This window comes from Diabrotica virgifera, chromosome 3, assembly GCF_917563875.1.
Source record: "Diabrotica virgifera virgifera chromosome 3, PGI_DIABVI_V3a".
NCBI lineage: Eukaryota > Metazoa > Arthropoda > Insecta > Coleoptera > Chrysomelidae > Diabrotica > Diabrotica virgifera.
In genome coordinates, this window is record NC_065445.1 from 154,623,593 (window position 1) to 154,637,600 (window position 14,008).

Below are 14,008 nucleotides of genomic sequence, written 5' to 3' on the forward strand. Positions count from 1 at the left end.
AAGAATTTGGTTTGAAAAATTTTTTCTACGGCAAAAATTGTGTGAATCGTAAATGAGTATATCGAAAAACATTGATTTTTTCGATATAAAACTAACGCTTTCGATAGCGAATAAATCGAAAACTTTTAATTTTATCAAAAAAAATGTATAGAACATTTTTTGCTTAGAATGAACGTTTTTATCAACTTGTTTTTATCAACTTTTGTGGTCAAAATATAATAACAAATTTCCCCCAAGGTAAAAGCGCCCTTTGGCATCATATACATTTTGATCCTTGGATAATCCACTACTTATTCTCAAATCTCCAAGCAAATCGATACAATCTGTAAAAATTGCGAGGTGAAAAGCTTCGGTTCCTGGACTATATGTCATTTATAATGTTCTTGTTTATTTTTTTATACGTCATGGATTACTGCTAATCACTTAAGGTACCTTTTTGCACGATTGATCATTTTTGACTGTTTACCGTGACAGATTTTACGTCAGTAGGTGACATTTACTAGCAACTCGACGGTAAGTAATCCAACTCGACGGTAAGCACTCCAACTCGACGGTAAGTAATTCACTTACCGTCGAGTTAAAAAATCTCTTAATTTTAATTTATTTTTTGAAAGAATAAAGAAAACTAACGAATTATTTATTAATATTGAAACTTATGGTACAATTTGTTAAATTATTTAATGAAATCCCACTTGTTCGCACCATTTTTTAAAACTTTGGTAGGTATTTTGATAACGGATTTTGGATTTTTCGGGAATAATTGCGGAACACCCTTCTTCCCAAGCCCGTTCAATTTCTTCAAATTCACTTTCGCTCATCTTTTAATTTATAATAATCAAAATTGTACTTAAAATTATTGACAACTAAATAAAAACTCAATTCTCCATTGTTGTTATGCACCCTAGTTCAGCGTTTCTCAACGTTTTACCATTTGCGCCCCAATTTTCCATAATTATATTCACCGCGCCCCCCCCCCTCGTTCAATAACAATATATCTATGCAAAATAATATACCTTGAGCAGCATGAAACCTAATAAACTAAAAAAACATTGGGAAACGCTTCATAGTGAGTACATTAACAAACCCCGAGAATTCTTCGAGTTGAAATTAAAATGGCGTGAAAAGCTAAAATTAGTTTTAATAAAAACTTTGACTGTGAATGAAATAGCTTTACTTGCTCTTATAAAGTCTGATATTAAATAGCCAGATCTAAAAAGTCTAACACTATTGGTGAAGATCTTATATTACCAACTGCAATCAAAATTGTAGAAACTGTGTTTGGAGATAATTTTGCTAAAAAACTGGGGTGTATACCTCTATCAAATGATACTGTTGCCCGCCGAATTGGTGATATAGCTGAATATGTACAGGATCAGCTAATCAGGAAGTTGCGTGAAAAGCTGTTTTCGATTCAGCTTGATGAGGCAACAGTAGCAATAAATATGCTCATTTTATTGCCTACGTTCGATTTTGTGATGGCAGATCAGTAGTAGAACTACTTTTCTGCAAACCAATAGAATTGATAGCAAAGTCGCTTGAATTATTTGCTATGTTAAATGATTATATAAATGAAGCAAAAATAGAGACACTGTATGATCAACAGAGAAGCTCTGGCTCGAATATTGTGCTAACTACGGTTGTAACAATAGTTAATTATCTACATAAAAATGAGACCTTTGAAAACTAGAATCTTTTCTGTACTTTGCAAAGATATGGATGCAGTACATTCAGCATTATTATTTTATTGTGAGGCAAGCTGGTTATTACGTGGGAAATTTTTACAACGTGTTTTGAATTAAGACATGAAATCGCCATTTTTCTAGAAGAAGAAAAGAGGCCGCAAGCCTAGATGTTTCACAATGGTTTATTTTTGATGAAATTGAGTTACTTGGTTGATATATTCGAGAAACTAAATATTTTGAACTTACAACTTCAAGGGCCCAATACACATATATTTGATACGAATGATAAAGTTACCGCTTTATGTAGAAAATTGAAATTGTGGAGCAGAAATTTAAAGCAAAAAACCTAGAAATATTTGAAAATGTGGATGAATGTTTTAAAACTTACCAGGCTGAAGAACAACACGTGAAAGTTGTTTTTGTAACCATTGAAAATCATTTAGCAATGCTGACAAAAAATTTTAAAAGATATTTTTTTGCCGACGACCAATTAATACGTACCTAATAGTTATGAGTGGGTCGGGAATCCGTTTCAAATTACACCCGAAGAGCTCTCTACTGCAGAAGAAGAAACCTTCATAGACTTCACAGCAAATGCTCAAATCAAGAAACAGTTTAATATTAGAGCCCTCTTTGAATTTTGGGCAGGGGTAAATGATGAGTTTTCTGCACTGAAAATCAGAGCGTTCCGTATACTATCACCGTTTTCACCATCCTACCTTTGCGAAACAGGATTTTCCGCGATGGCTGCTTTAAAGACCAAATATAGATCGCAGCTAAATATAGAGAAAGAACTGAGAGCGTCTATTTCTAATATTACACCCTGTTTCGATAAGCTTTGCTCTGCAAAACAGGCCCAAGGAAGTCACTAATTTACATTAAAGTTGTTGATTTAGTATTCAGTGCTCATAACTATGTATAGCTTCTTGTTCATGGGTATTTTATTTTTTTGTTTGTCAGAATTTTGTTTTGCTTTGATTTTAGTAAATTAGTCAATGTTTTAGGTGTTTTTTTTTATATTTTCACGCCCCCCCATTGCTAAATGCGCGCCCCCCTAGGGGGGCGCGCCCCACAGGTTGAGAATCACTGCCCTAGTTACTACCTAACAACCAAAGTATATATCTTGATAAAATGAATGAAACTAGTCAATATGACGAAAATGTTTAATTTCATAATTTATAATGGTATCAATCGTGCAAAAAACGTTATAAGCATATCGAACGTTAAGGGTAACCGATCTCAGGCAATAATTGGAGTCGTAGCTCCGCTCCTCCTCCAAACAATTGTCTTCGATCGGTATAAAACCCTTACCGTTCTCCATACCTAATATACTAATGCTATGCTAAACAGATGTAAAAAATATATATTACAAAAAATATACATACAACAGATAGGGAAAAATTTCAGAACTGTAAACTGTAATATAAATATATTAAATGAGAAGCAATTTTGTTTCTTACTAAATCTCATTTAATGGAATACAAATGAAATGGAACATAAATAAACTGGTAAAAAGAAAAAATGACATTACCTTACATCTGCGGTTCTTCTATTCATTCCCGGTATTCCCAAAAGACTTATTTCTCCAAAAACAGATCCCTCTGATAATGTGGCAAGGACTTCGTTATCATTTGGACCTATTACCTAAATATTGAAAAATAAAATAAAAAAGTTAATATAGTAGTCCCATTTTATCTTTGCCCATGTGGCACGATTCATTTTCAAAAAAATGAAATCAAAACATAAAGTGAAACGTAGGTACACCGATGTGTATAGTATATAGTATACAGTATACAGTATAAAAAATTTATATTATACACATTGACGTTCGTTTCACTTTATGTTTTGACTTGTTAAGCTTTGTCCATAAAATTGTATAATTTTCAGTGACAATAAAGCATATTTTTATACCTGAACTTTTCCTGACTGCACTATATACATTTCCTTCCCAACATCTCCTTTTTTGCAAATGATATCTGAGGGCAAGTACAGTACAGATTTCAATTGCAGCACCAGTTCTCTAAGAAGAGCTTCGTCGCAATCAGCAAACAATTTGACTTTGCTCAGAGTTTGGATATGAACGTTTATAGCAATGTCCGTTTTCATCTTGTGGGGTAGGCAATCCATTATAGTGTTTTCATCTAAAAAGAATTTTATCACATTGACTTCATAAAGGACTTCATAAAGAAACTCAAAAAGACTCAATGGGCGCGTAGCTCCAAAAAACCATGGTTTTAAGATATAAGCCTCTGAAGTTATAGGTACAGTGAGGACGTTTTAGTTGGAATAAATTCATTTTCTCGAGAATGGGCAACTCTGGAGATAAATTACGAATCAGGACGACTTTTATTTTTAAATTATAATTTTTTGGCATATATATCATACAAGTGACGTCATCCACCTGGGCGCGATGACGCAATTGATGATTTTTTTAAATAAACATAGGGGTCGTGTGATAGCTCATTTGAAAGGTTATTAAATTCACTATTCAATAATATAAACGTTCACAATATTATTTATACCCCAAAAATTTTTTTTAATTAAATTAATTGAGACAAAAAGAAGAATGTATATAATTTATTTAATTCGAAATACACTTTACTGTTTTCCGAAAACAGGAAAAATGTTTATTTGATAAATAAATATTGTTTTTCGCTTAAATTCAATATTATTAAAGCTGCCACCCACCTGCCTCTTAGCAGTTTGAACATTTAATTTAAGCGAAAGGGGTCGTGTGATAGCTCATTTGAAAGGTTATTTAATTCTCAATTCACTAATATAAGCATTAACATAATTATTTATACAGGGTGCCCAAAAATATTTTTAAATGAAATTAGTTGAGACAAGAAGAAGAATGTATATAATTTATTTAATTCGAAATACATTTTACGGCTGTAAAAAACATGTTAATTTGAAAAATAAACATTACTTTTCGTGGCGGGTGGGTGGCAGCTTTAATATTGAATTTAAGCGAAAAACAATATTTATTTATCACATAATTTTTTTTATGTTTTCGGACAAGAGTAAAATGTATTTCGAAGTAAATAAATTATATACATTTTTCTTTTTGTCTCAATTAATTTAATTAAATAGTTATTTATGAAACAGTTCGTGAAGTATGCTTTTTGCGAACGCACGCGATATTTAGAGCACGAGCGACAACGGAGCAAGTGCTATACATCGCGTAAGTTCGCAAAAAGTACTTCACCCACAGTTTCATACAATATTTTATCTACGATAAACAAATAAAAAAACTGTAACTCTTCGCCACTGGATTTCATTTATACATATTCTACAATTTTTAAAACTTTGACATTTGAAAATTCTAACTACTTTCAAACCACGAAACTGTCAAAACTTTTGTTGTAATTTATTGCTCATATTGTCATCACCATGACAATGCGAAAGTTAAGGATATTTGATTATATTAAAGTGTGTATTTGATTATACGTAAACAGTGCGAAAAAGTAAGTCCCATTTAAAATACATTGTTACTTCACGCACACTTTAAACCCTTCACGCACTGCTATCTATAATGACAGTTTTCACAAACTAAAAACTTATACATATAATATGACATAGAGTAGATAAAAAAATTTGAGCAACCTGTATAAATAATTATGTTTAAGAGTTTAAATTATTGAATAGAGAGTTGAATAACCTTTCAAGAGTGGCAACGTCGGATTGACTAAAATATCGTGTTATTTTGTGGCTATAATCAAACCGAAAAATCGGGAGTTATAACGGAAAATAATTCGCCGAAATAGTGGTATAAGTGATAATAATCAATTGATTTAGTGAAAAGACAAAACTATTTAGAATTACTGCAGAATTAGAAAAATTTCAGAAAATGTACGAGGTGTACTGATAAAACACACACCAAAACAAAAAACAGCTGATGGTAAGAACGTGGATTGCTTGAAAACACCGTTGCCAGATCTGTAAGTAAATACCTAAACATAATAATAGGTGTTAAGAAAACGAATTTAATTAATTGGGGAATTTTTTTTGCTTTTTATGGTGCATCGATGGAGTGCACGGATCCGACGGAATAGCTGGTCTGTGTTCTTTTCCGCGGTGCATTGGAAAGGAAAAAATAATAATAAGTTAATACGGAAATTTTAATTTAGATATAGCGTTGAGTAGATTTGGAATAGGCAATCGAACAGATTAAAAAAGGAAAAGAGATGGAAGGACAAGAGAAACATAACTGAAGAAGAAAATAAGATAGATAAAATAATGGAAACTTTATTAGTATTGACACAAGAGATAAAAATGATAAGAGAGGGACAAAAAGAATATATTAAAGTAATACAAAAGGTGAAGGAAGAGAACGAGGCGATAAATAAAGAAAACATGCATTTAAAGGAAGAAATAAAAGTAATCAATGAAAAGTTGGAAGAAATAGACAAAGAAAAAAGGCGCAATAATAGTGTAATACAAGGAGTTAAAATAGACACGAACGAATCGAATATTTTAGAATGTGAAATGAAAACCTTTATACAAAATAATTTGCAAATTGAAGTAGAGATAAAAACAGCAAAAAAGATAGGATATAAGACCTGTTTAGTGGAATTCAATAAAATAGAAGATAAAATCAAAGTAATGACAAACAAAAACAAATTAAGGAACACAACCAACAGAAATATATATATATTAATAACGAGATGACTGTAAGTGAAAAACGTATACAAAGACAAATAAAGGAAATAGCGATTGAGGAGAATAATAAGGGAAAGAAAGTCAAAATGGGTTATCAAAAAATATGGATCGAAAGTGAAGAATGGAAATGGAATAAGGATAAGGAAATAATAGAAAGGGCTCCAAAACGAGATAAAAAAGAAATAAAAGGCGATGGTTCAAAAAACTAAGTAAAGAACAGACGGGAAAGGAAAAACGGAAAATGGACTGGAGTGGAATAGGACAAACGAATACAATTGAAGAAAAAGTAGAAGAGATTAATAAAAGAAAGAAGTTAGTAGTAAAAGATTTTATAATAGGAACGTGGAACGTAAGAAGTATTAATGGAAAAGAAATAGAATTAAACAAAGAATTTGAAAAAGCGGATTTAGATATATTGATAATAACGGAAACAAAGAAAAAGAATAAAGGAATAGTAGAAACAGACAATGACCACATTTTCATATGGAGTGAAGTGGAAAAGAATGCACGAGCGGCAGCAGGAGTGGGATGTTTAATAAAGAAAGGACACAAAAATACACTTAACAAATGGGAAGCAATAAGTGAAAGAATACTGATGATATAATTAAAATGCAAGACACACATCAAGACAATAATAGCAATTTATGGACCAGATGAAAATGAAAAAACGGAAGAGAAAGATAAATACTGGAATGAACTGCAAGAGACTATAGAAGAGTGTAGAGGAAAAATTTATATTGCTGGAGACTTCAATGGACGAGTTGGAACAAAGGATGATATATATATGGAGCAGTAATCGGAAAACACGGTGAAAATACAAGAAATAACAATGGGAAAAGACTACTGGAATTTTGTATTAACAATGATTTAATAATAACAAATACTTATTTTGAACATAAAGATATTCATAAGATTACTAGAGAAGAACCGAGCAGAGGAGAAAAGTCAATAATAGACTATATATTGGTAGAAAGAAATAATAGAAACTCAGTAAGGGATGCTAGAGTCAAGAGAAGCTATGAGATAAATAGTGATCATTACTTGCTGATAGCTAAATTCAGAAACGAAGAAAATAGAACAGTGACATGCAAAGAAAAGAAAAAAGGACATATAAGAATAAGGACTTACAAACTAAAAAATAAAGAGATAGCAGAAAAATATCAACAGATAGTATCGCGAGAAATACATAAATATCAAAAAGAAATCATACAGAGGCCGCTAGAAATAAAATGGGAAACATTTAAAAATATTGTATTACAAGCAGCAAAGGACGCCTGTGGGACTTACAATAAAGACAACAATAAGAAACAAACATCTTGGTGGACGAATGAAATCAAAGAACAAGTAAGAAAATAGAAGAAAATATGGAAAGAATATTTAAATAATAGAACAGAAGCAAATTATACAAGCTACAAGGAACAGATAAACATAGTAACACAAATGGTAATGAGTGAGAAACAGAGAAGTTGGACAGAATTTGGAGAAAAAATGGAAAGAGATAATAAAGGTAATCAGAAGCTATTCTACAAAGTACTCAAAAATCTTAGAAAAGAAAAAGTAGATATAAATGCAAGTGCAATAAAAAACGAAGCTGGGGAGATACTGAGCGAGGAGAAAGAGATAATGGAAAGATGGAAAGAATACTTCAAGAATCTACTAAACACAGAACAAAAAGCAGAAAATCAAGATGATGAAATGGAAGAGGAAGAATGGAATATAGAAAGAGAGGTAATAAATGAAGATATAACTAGAGAAGAGTTAGAAGAAGCTATAAGGAGTCTAAAGAACGGCAAAGCACCAGGAAGAGATAATATAACATCGGAAATGATAAAATATATGGGAAATAGTGGAAAACTAGTATTATTATATATATATATATATATATATATATATATATATATATATATATATATATATATATATATATATATATCCAAGTCTTGATCACAGCTGAACAATTGAATACACAAAGGAAAGGATCAATGGGAAAGCAGCTGAATAATGGAGCCAAGAGTACTCTTTTTTTCAAATATCAAATATTTCGGTATTTATTTGATACCATCATCAGTGATAGCTAAAAGATTGTTTTGGTGAGCTACATTACAAAATATAAATTGAAAATTTCGACTTACAAAATTGAGAATGTGGCTATGTTGTTAAAAAATATGTAGAAAAGCCTCCAGAGGGGAAACATGTTGTGATTTAAAAAATTATTGTCAATAAAACACAAAAAAAAACTGAACAACAAAAAACTGTAACAATACACATTTGAATAAATTAATTAAAACCAATAAAAATTTTTTGAATATTAAAATCTAAACATTGGAAAACAGACATTAAGTAGGTACAACTTGTACTTTTTTGTACATGAAAAAATTGAAATTCAACTAATCTGGCGGTAATATATTTCATGTTCCATGGTATAAAACAAGTGATAGCCGACAACGACAAACTTCAAGTCAAGTACAACAGATAAACATAGTAACAAAAATGGTAATGAGTGAGAAACAGAGAAGTTGGACAGAATTTGGAGAAAAAATGGAAAGAGATAATAAAGGTAATCAGAAGCTATTCTACAAAGTACTCAAAAATCTTAGAAAAGAAAAAGTAGATATAAATGCAAGTGCAATAAAAAACGAAGCTGGGGAGATACTGAGCGAGGAGAAAGAGATAATGGAAAGATGGAAAGAATACTTCAAGAATCTACTAAACACAGAACAAAAAGCAGAAAATCAAGATGATGAAATGGAAGAGGAAGAATGGAATATAGAAAGAGAGGTAATAAATGAAGATATAACTAGAGAAGAGTTAGAAGAAGCTATAAGGAGTCTAAAGAACGGCAAAGCACCAGGAAGAGATAATATAACATCGGAAATGATAAAATATATGGGAAATAGTGGAAAACTAGTATTATTAGATATATATATATATATATATATATATATATATATATATATATATATATATATATATATATATATATATATATATATATATATATATATATATATCCAAGTCTTGATCACAGCTGAACAATTGAATACACAAAGGAAAGGATCAATGGGAAAGCAGCTGAATAATGGAGCCAAGAGTACTCTTTTTTTCAAATATCAAATATTTCGGTATTTATTTGATACCATCATCAGTGATAGCTAAAAGATTGTTTTGGTGAGCTACATTACAAATTATAAATTGAAAATTTCGACTTACAAAATTGAGAATGTGGCTATGTTGTTAAAAAATATGTAGAAAAGCCTCCAGAGGGGAAACATGTTGTGATTTAAAAAATTATTGTCAATAAAACACAAAAAAAAACTGAACAACAAAAAACTGTAACAATACACATTTGAATAAATTAATTAAAACCAATAAAAATTTTTTGAATATTAAAATCTAAACATTGGAAAACAGACATTAAGTAGGTACAACTTGTACTTTTTTGTACATGAAAAAATTGAAATTCAACTAATCTGGCGGTAATATATTTCATGTTCCATGGTATAAAACAAGTGATAGCCGACAACGACAAACTTCAAGTCAAGTACTTGACTTGAAGTTTGTCGTTGTCGGCTATCACTTGTTTTATACCATGGAACATGAAATATATTACCGCCAGATTAGTTGAATTTCAATTTTTTCATGTACAAAAAAGTACAAGTTGTACCTACTTAATGTCTGTTTTCCAATGTTTAGATTTTAATATTCAAAAATTTTTTATTGGTTTTAATTAATTTATTCAAATGTGTATTGTTACAGTTTTTTGTTGTTCAGTTTTTTTTTGTGTTTTATTGACAATAATTTTTTAAATCACAACATGTTTCCCCTCTGGAGGCTTTTCTACATATTTTTTAACAACATAGCCACATTCTCAATTTTGTAAGTCGAAATTTTCAATTTATATTTTGTAATGTAGCTCACCAAAACAATCTTTTAGCTATCACTGATGATGGTATCAAATAAATACCGAAATATTTGATATTTGAAAAAAAGAGTACTCTTGGCTCCATTATTCAGCTGCTTTCCCATTGATCCTTTCCTTTGTATATATATATATATATATATATATATATAAAGATCTACATCTTATGTTTTTAAACATATATATATATATATATATATATATATATATATATATATATATATATATATATATATATATATATATATATATATATATATATATATATATATATATATATAGATTTACGCGTAGATTTACGCTCCTGTTACGTCTATGTCTCGGATGTTGTTTTTTGATGGAATGTGTCTAAAGATATTCAACCTCTCATCTTTACCGATGAGCCCACGGAGGTTGAAGAGGGCGAAACACATTTCTAAGAACTGGTGTTTGGATCTTTGATTCTATTCGAAAAATTTTTCCCAGCCAGAAATAGTGGATGTGTGAGTTATTCGTAAGGGGATTTTTCCACATTCTCTATTTCATTTGTTTGATTTCGTACGAGTGGTCGTTAAACCAGTACCTGTGGATCTTTTGATCACTGAGTGTGTTTCAAAAATCTACATCTTTTGTTTTTTCATAAACATTATCTTACTTACTCTAAAGTAATTAGGGAATTAAAACTTGAGACTGTCATTTTCAGGTTGAGCGTAGATTTACGCTCCTGTTACGTCTATGTCTCGGATGTTGTTTTTTGATGGAATGTGTCTAAAGATATTCAACCTCTCATCTTTACCGATGAGCCCACGGAGGTTGAAGAGGGCGAAACACATTTCTAAGAACTGGTGTTTGGATCTTTGATTCTATTCGAAAAATTTTTCCCAGCCAGAAATAGTGGATGTGTGAGTTATTCGTAAGGGGATTTTTCCACATTCTCTATTTCATTTGTTTGATTTCGTACGAGTGGTCGTTAAACCAGTACCTGTGGATCTTTTGATCACTGAGTGTGTTTCAAAAATCTACATCTTTTGTTTTTTCATAAACATTATCTTACTTACTCTAAAGTAATTAGGGAATTAAAACTTGAGACTGTCATTTTCAGGTTGAGCGTAGATTTACGCTCCTGTTACGTCTATGTCTCGGATGTTGTTTTTTGATGGAATGTGTCTAAAGATATTCAACCTCTCATCTTTACCGATGAGCCCACGGAGGTTGAAGAGGGCGAAACACATTTCTAAGAACTGGTGTTTGGATCTTTGATTCTATTCGAAAAATTTTTCCCAGCCAGAAATAGTGGATGTGTGAGTTATTCGTAAGGGGATTTTTCCACATTCTCTATTTCATTTGTTTGATTTCGTACGAGTGGTCGTTAAACCAGTACCTGTGGATCTTTTGATCACTGAGTGTGTTTCAAAAATCTACATCTTTTGTTTTTTCATAAACATTATCTTACTTACTCTAAAGTAATTAGGGAATTAAAACTTGGACTGTCATTTTCAGGTTGAGCGTAGATTTACGCTCCTGTTACGTCTATGTCTCGGATGTTGTTTTTTGATGGAATGTGTCTAAAGATATTCAACCTCTCATCTTTACCGATGAGCCCACGGAGGTTGAAGAGGGCGAAGCACATTTCTAAGAACTGGTGTTTGGATCTTTGATTCTATTCGAAAAATTTTTCCCAGCCAGAAATAGTGGATGTGTGAGTTATTCGTAAGGGGATTTTTCCACATTCTCTATTTCATTTGTTTGATTTCGTACGAGTGGTCGTTAAACCAGTACCTGTGGATCTTTTGATCACTGAGTGTGTTTCAAAAATCTACATCTTTTGTTTTTTCATAAACATTATCTTACTTACTCTAAAGTAATTAGGGAATTAAAACTTGAGACTGTCATTTTCAGGTTGAGCGTAGATTTACGCTCCTGTTACGTCTATGTCTCGGATGTTGTTTTTTGATGGAATGTGTCTAAAGATATTCAACCTCTCATCTTTACCGATGAGCCCACGGAGGTTGAAGAGGGCGAAACACATTTCTAAGAACTGGTGTTTGGATCTTTGATTCTATTCGAAAAATTTTTCCCAGCCAGAAATAGTGGATGTGTGAGTTATTCGTAAGGGGATTTTTCCACATTCTCTATTTCATTTGTTTGATTTCGTACGAGTGGTCGTTAAACCAGTACCTGTGGATCTTTTGATCACTGAGTGTGTTTCAAAAATCTACATCTTTTGTTTTTTCATAAACATTATCTTACTTACTCTAAAGTAATTAGGGAATTAAAACTTGAGACTGTCATTTTCAGGTTGAGCGTAGATTTACGCTCCTGTTACGTCTATGTCTCGGATGTTGTTTTTTGATGGAATGTGTCTAAAGATATTCAACCTCTCATCTTTACCGATGAGCCCACGGAGGTTGAAGAGGGCGAAACACATTTCTAAGAACTGGTGTTTGGATCTTTGATTCTATTCGAAAAATTTTTCCCAGCCAGAAATAGTGGATGTGTGAGTTATTCGTAAGGGGATTTTTCCACATTCTCTATTTCATTTGTTTGATATATATATATATATATATATATATATATATATATATATATATATATATATATATATATATATATATATATATATATATATATATATAAGAAATACTGGATATTAGTGACTGTCGATATAAACAAACAACTAGTTTATTAGGGTTGCAGTCAGAAGGTTGGCCAGGATGTTAAAGAAACACTCTTTTGACTTTTTGTCTAGCTTTCGGAATGGTTTTATTCCTTTTTCAAGACTCTGTAATATAGATAAAAAGAAATATGTAAATTTTTATAAAATATCACAATTCGTCAGTTCAACTTACTAGTCGTTGAGATTATTTAAAAGCTTTATGACCCTCAACAATACTAACACAAACATAGAATATAGAAAATGATGGACAAAATACATTCTAAAATTTGGTAAGGATGGTAAATTTTTATATTTATTCTATGACATCTTTTGATGGTGTGTTTTAACTCTGATACATAGAGAACAGAAAGAAAAAACAGTCAGATTAAAATGTAATTAGGTGTTTTTAATATTGTATTTATTTTCAAAAAACCAATAGGCCCATACTGGGTAATTTTTATTTTTAAATCTGTCTTAATGGTATGCAACCTGTTATGCACACAGATGTATTGTGTAGTGCATATGTATAAGAAATATTTATTTTATTTTTGATGTTTTTCCAGTAAGTAACAATAAATATTGCTCAGTTTATCTATGTCAGACTTTTTATTTATGCAAGACTTACTGGATTTTATCAAACACATTTCCAAGAAAACACGTTTTGAATGGTTTGTTTCTTTGGCCAAAATACATGAATCTTCGAAATTAAACTCATGTTTCAAAGTTAATGCATGTTCTGTAAGTGCACATGCATTTATTTTATTGGTTTTTATATCACTACGATGTGAGATCACCCTACTGTGGAAATTGCGAGATGTTTCCCCGATGTATACGTTGTTACAATTGGAACACGGTATGGAATAAACAACATTCGAAGACTCTTGTCTTGTGAAGGGATCCTTTGTTTTTGAGTATAACTTAGATACCGTTTTCACGTTCCTAGTTGAAATTTTTAAGCCATTAACATTTCTGAAAATGTTAATTAGCTTAGGTGTCAGAACTGGAATGTAGGGCAAGGAACCAAAAGATATTTTAGGTGGTATTACTGATGTGTTGTCGCTGTCTGTCAATGTCAATTGTCGGACCTCATTATTATGAAAATTTTGTTTA

The 14,008-nt window shown here is 31.1% G+C and overlaps 1 protein-coding gene across 1 annotated transcript in view; it reads right to left on the reverse strand.

The window, feature by feature from the left end:
* Positions 1 to 14,008, reverse strand: part of LOC126882593 (cyclic nucleotide-gated cation channel beta-1) — a 229,405-nt gene that overhangs the window by 16,694 nt on the left and 198,703 nt on the right. Inside the window, exons 6-7 of the mRNA XM_050647565.1 lie at positions 3,594 to 3,823; positions 3,214 to 3,326 (exon numbers count right to left, since the gene is read on the reverse strand). Coding sequence (XP_050503522.1) covers positions 3,214 to 3,326; positions 3,594 to 3,823 — 343 coding nt within the window. The remainder of the gene's footprint in view (positions 1 to 3,213; positions 3,327 to 3,593; positions 3,824 to 14,008) is intronic.